Source organism: Triturus cristatus, chromosome 4_2 (assembly GCF_964204655.1).
Source record: "Triturus cristatus chromosome 4_2, aTriCri1.1, whole genome shotgun sequence".
NCBI lineage: Eukaryota > Metazoa > Chordata > Amphibia > Caudata > Salamandridae > Triturus > Triturus cristatus.
In genome coordinates this window covers 270,318,281-270,324,280 of record NC_140586.1, presented here as the reverse complement: position 1 = coordinate 270,324,280, position 6,000 = coordinate 270,318,281, and the positions used below count along the sequence as shown (strand labels likewise).

General features: G+C 38.9%; 1 protein-coding gene across 1 annotated transcript in view; it reads right to left on the bottom strand.

Moving 5' to 3' along the window:
- Window positions 1–1,539: 1,539 nt before the first annotated feature.
- ABCD3 (ATP binding cassette subfamily D member 3) overlaps window positions 1,540–6,000 on the bottom strand; it is a 310,675-nt gene continuing 306,214 nt past the window's right edge. The window contains exon 23 of the mRNA XM_085601490.1: window positions 1,540–3,265. Within this exon, the coding sequence (XP_085457616.1) occupies window positions 3,188–3,265 (78 nt within the window). The 3' untranslated portion in view covers window positions 1,540–3,187. The remainder of the gene's footprint in view (window positions 3,266–6,000) is intronic.

Genomic DNA, 6,000 nt, shown 5'->3' with positions numbered 1-6,000 from the left:
ATCTTTCTTTTTTTGTTTGTTCTTTGTTTTCTAGAATAAATTACAGAATCGTAACACTTTACTGTAGTGTGTGCACCATCTTATTTGGGGTGTGGCAGGACACCTCCCATAGAATATGTTAACAATCTATAAAAGAACAAGCTCTACTACCTCAGAGATTACGACTGCCTCGTGGTTTTTCAAGCAGTCTAACATACCAAAAAGTTATTTACATGCGCACTGAAGCTGGAAATAAGCATTTAATAAAAATGAGTACTGCACTGTACATATCGAAAATAGGTGAGATAGGGATACTGCTTTTTGAGGATGGTGCCTTGTTGGCGCAAACACTTATTGCAGTAAAGAAACATTTCATTGATTTCAACCAATAATGTGTTGAATAAGAATGCTGTTAAATAAAAATAATGCAGGTGGGGGGGGGGGGGTCGGACCTCAATGGGATTGCTAATTTATCACAGCAAGGAAATAACTGGGAGGTAATGTTTCCAGAGGATGTTGTCTGCTGCATCCAGGGATTGGGCCAAACAAGTAAAGCTCATTACCTTTCAGGGTATGCGGCAAACTTGAAAATCACATTCCATTTGACCTCTTTTCTCCAATCTTTCTCAGCAACCACCGATGTACTCACAACATTCATAAACATTCTTTTGACTTTATCCACCATTCTACTTTTCCCAGATGAAAAGTGATGTCTTGCTATGTTCCATGCAACTGTTGAGCATGAAGTTCATTTCTTCAAAGACATTTAAATCTCCTGGCCAGCCCTGCAATGGGCAGCAGTAATCTAATCTGTCTGCATTCTCAGCACTTTTACAACGGCCAAAAAACAAGTACTACTATGCTATATTTAATTCCACTCTTCAAGCTGACCTAGCAGTTTTATAGTGCCACAGCTTCTTTTGGAATATGTCCAATCCCACACACAGTTACTAAAGCCATGTTGTGATGCTGCTAAAGAAGAGCATGCAAAATGACTCTGCAATTGGTAGCTCATGCACCCACCCATAACAGCTGACATGGTGAAAGGCACGACATGTGGAGATAAGCGAGCAATACTGATGCCATGTTGGAGGAAGTCAGGGAAAACGTTGGAAGGATGAGATGGGCTGAGGTGGCAGAGAGGAAAGAGATTGACACAAGATGAAGGGAAGGTGGTAGAAGAAACAGAAATAAGAGTAATATCATGGAATGTGGAGAAATGTGTGCCTCAAGAGTAGGTGCAAAGCTACTGCTATAGTCCAAATTCGAACTGCAAACCTGTTGAGCCCAAAATTTATTTTTAAGCACAGAGTGAAGTCTAGAAAACCGAATGAGCTGCTGCAGAGCCTTCTGACGTGAATTTCTTCAAACTGATCACAATCTCAAAATATTTGCAACATACATGTAGAATGCTTCAAAGATGATTGTTTGGAAAACAGCCAACCACATTTCAGTATTTCATGCCAAATTTAATCCGGCTATTGTTCAAGTTTTTGAATTAGGTGCCAAACATTCTGCAGGTGACTCTCCTGTTCACAATAAAGAAAACGGATACTGAGCTTAAAAGATTCAGAGGACAAATTTATTGCATATTCAGTGCATGCCATCATGTAGTGCATTTCTATGTTATATCGTGTGTGGACACCACACGATTACCACCATACCTCCAGTGTATGGTTTACTATATTGTAGAAATGTTTTTCAATTCAACAGAATAGAAATATTAGTAAAATTATCGAAATTTGTTTCAAGATGTGTTCATTTCATTACAACAATCATAAAAATATTTCAAGTAGGCTTGGTGGAAATACAAATGGGTCAGTCCTTCCCAGGCAATTGAATTTTGGTTATTTTGCAGGTGGCTGTACCACAAATGTGTCTTAAATCACATGAAATTTATGTACACAGAAATCTTGCTAGCGTACCCTTTTTCCAATGAAGGTCACAAGTGACATCAAATGCAACAATAGCAATATTAAAATCACTTAGGATCACTGGATACAAAATGGTTTCTATTGTGAATGGCTATTTCATAAGCCACTGTATAGGACTTGATCTCTCCATGCATATAAGAGAATGGTTTGCAGTTACTGCAAGGGCGGGGGACTGAACACAATAAAGGATGTAGCCTGCCAACAGTCAGGTTGTCTGGCTCACTACAGAATGTTTATCACCCTAATGAGCAGAAGCACTGCACAGGTCAAGCATAGGAATGACTGTGCAGAAAGGTCTTCTGGTTCTTCCTCGGAGCTGCCACCTACAAAGTCCCCAGTCATGGTAAGAAGACATCACAAATATCTGAACTCCTCAGTATACCCACTACCAAGAGCAAGTGTTTTTTTAAAAAAAAAATAATTATGCTATTCAATTGGGACGGAGGAATTGCTAAGACCGACCTAGTCAAGTAGTCAGCAGAAGAAAGACATTCTCCACTATGGGAATACTGCAGAATGAGTTGAACAACATACACACGTTGATATTTCCTCGCGTACCACCACAAAAAAAGCGACTCATGGAGATACTTCCCGTGGCCACTGGAGTCCACTTGTACAACTGTGCTGCATACCATTCTTAAGAATGTAAGGAATACGTTTCAATTTCTTCTACAAAAGAAGACCCATCTTGCTGGAAGCAGCAAAACGCGATTCAAGGAATGGAGGGAGCTGAAACATCTGCCACTTTGGAAAGATATGGGACAGTAAATAAATAATCAGTCTAGCGCTCAGTGGACAGGAAAACGGGCGGGAGTTAAACTCCCCCCTGTTCTCAAGTCAGCTCTCTGCTTTAAGTGCCAGTATTCAAAGACATTGGACAGACAAAAAAAGTGCAGACCCACTCACAGGAGTAGATGTCAACCCTAAGCACAGATGGGTTCACTCAATTCAAACTCGATGACCTAAATAGTTCATGTTTAAAAGTGAATCTAGTAACAGTGATTGGAGTCCAACTTAATTTAGGCAGTTTTCTGACAACAAAAATAAAGACATCCTTAGTACAGAAAGAATAAAGAATCCAACATATACACAAATTAACAATATTCTACAAATTAAACCATTTACAGAACTTGAATTGTTCTGAATTATACTATATTTAGTCAAAATATTAAAAAACAAGTTTTGTATGATTAATTTACAATGTATTTCAGATTCTAAGCGTTGACTGCACTGATGGAGTTGATCTATTGCATCAAGTGGCATTGGTGCAAAGGTTAAGAGCCAAACTCAATCGTGTCATCGGTGATCAGCTTGAATTCATAGTTGCCTCTTCCATCCATGTGCAAATAGTACTGCGAGGGGACAGAAAAGTAAAATATAGCAATTATTAAAACTGCTTCGCCCAAATGTATACAAAATTTCCAAGGCTTGTATACTCCGTGAGAAGAAACATTAACAACACTACAGGTACTCTTTAGCTGGCCCACAATCCTGAACAAATAAAAAAAATGTATATTATATTATATGTGAGCTAAATGATTATACTATACCTAAACCATTTTTGTTCGTAAACAGCAGAGCTGAGAAGGCGAGCATTGTTTCTAACATTTTTTGGACTGCTCTAAATACTGGCTTTTTTTAGGGTGACGCTCATTTAAGTTACATTTAAAACAATAAGTGGTGGAGTATATAGTTGTTTTCTATACGTTTAAAAGTGCTGTAATAACAGGTGTTGCATTAAGCCAACTAAAGGGTATTTTTCCACCAACCACAAAGGGTCAACAGCCCAGAGAGCTGCCAAGATTCTAATTTGTGACCTTCAGGTTACACACAGATTACTACAATGGCTGTATTACATGTTTATTTATTTACTGAGGGTTTTGAAAAGCGCTGCATGTCTCATTTCAGTTACTTACTCAAGTGTGCTGAAACGGTAAGTTCAAGCAGCAGGTTAGATAGGACCGTTTAGAATCCAATAGGGTCAGATAACCGAGAATTATATTATGACCCCTGTGCTGAATTTAATTAAAGTACGTTTGCAGAGTTCAGTGTTCATGAGTTTCCTGAACTTCAAATAGCTGTGTTCAGCTTTCAGGTTGAGATTAAGGGTGTTCTGCCCACATGACCATCTAGACATCTGCCTCCCAGTTGCATCCTCTTGAAGAAAAGTTGATTGATCAGAGCGGCAGAGATGGAGCGAAGGGCTCTGGGACATAAATATTGGGCACTTCCTAAAGGTATTAAACGTCTTGTCTTTTCTCAGATGGCCTACTGAAATGTTTTACCAGTTAAGGATATCAGAAAATGCGCTGCACATCAAAAAATGAAACTAAAAACAGATTAATGTCAGATTGCAGTGAAAAGAATTCTACACCACGTGCAAGCGTAGCAGTTCTCTAGTCGTTCACCTTTTGGAGATGGAACCATGGACTAAAAATCTACCCACCAAATGCTTACTTGACAAACACTCTGAATAAAGATCAATCTGATAAATAATCAAGATACCAATAAATATAATTATTAAAATTTGCAAGAAGTTTTTCCCCAATAGACCAGGACAAAGTTCTGCATCGGAAAGGGTGCGAATCAACAAAAAAAAGGGAAGACAACTTTCAACAATTTCTAAAACAAACATTAGAAATTGGAAGTAAAATTTATTGAAATAGTAAAAAGAACAGGAAAAGATGTCAGACAAAAATGATTCTGCTATAGTGTCTTCCATTTTTAAGGGGCCTCGGACAGAAAAGGGGGAAAAAGTTGGGGTTGGACAGTGGACAAAACATTTGTAAAGAGGTAAGGGTTATGGGAAACACAAGCAGAGAGGAAAAGGTAGTATTATAGAGAGGTAGTGGTGCATAGAGGGAATTTAAGATTAAAGTTCGAACGGGCCTAAAGAAAATCTAGGCATACAGGTTTAAAATTTATATACAAAAGGACAGAATGGTTTTGAGGGGAAGTTGTCAAGGGAGTGCAGCTCTTAGGCGGGGAAGAGGAAAGAGGTGTGGGGATGTCTCTTCCAAAACCGCCCCCCCCCCCCACACACACACACACACAACACCTGCAATACATTCATCAAGTAAGAACTCACAAACCCAACCTAAAAAGAAACATTAATTTCAACAGGTCGGATTCTTCAGATCTGAAATATCAGGGTAGTCATTTGTCAGCACAGTAGAGAACACAGGGATATATCTCCACAGCAAATTCTGTAGAAACTCTGTAGAAGAAACTAAAATTCTTGACAGGTGTCTGGATTACCTACTGGCTATAAACTAGGTTCAGTCTCATCTTGCTCAAACTGATTTTTTCTTTCTAAATAGCAACTAGATTTTGGCTCTGAAGAAGTACCATCTTAGCACAAATCCATCTGTGTTGTTATGCAATTATTGAAACTATTTATAACTGCATATCATTCAACTTCAAAAACATACACCGTCAAACTCCAGAAGGTGTTCTAAGTGTGACCAGATTTCAGGCAACTTAAGTATGCATTCAGGGTGTTAAAAGCAACATATTACACGTTAGAGGTGCCCATGTTTCTAGGATAAGAGATCCGGATGAGGTCAGCCTCCTTAATCACATCATCAAAATGGTGCAGTGTACAAAGGATTGGTTCACTCTCCTGTCAAAGGTTCTCCACAATAACCTACGACAGTTTTTGGCCTTCTCGAACAGTCAATTGAAGCAATACTCTATAGTCTGTGCAGCCATTATCTCCTGAAGGACTTGCTAGCACTGACCTTTAAGAAGGGCTAATCTATGCTGGGAATATGGCTCAGTGAGTTTAGGGGTCACTGCTAGTAACTGGTCTGATCTGTAGCTCAAGAGTTCGAAAGAAACTCAGACTGCCATCCTGCAGAGGGCAATAAACAGAATCTCATTTGGATAAGCGAGAGTAAAACCGGTTATCTGAAGAGCTTAGAAATGGCAAAAACTGGAGTATGAAATGACAGAGCTCCAGAGAGTTTAACAGGTTCATTCAGGATTATCAGATTAGGGAAAGAAAGATTCTCGAGATGGTATATGTAGTAGATTGAAAAATTGACCAACTCATGTCCAATGGTACTTTCACACCTGGATTAACAAT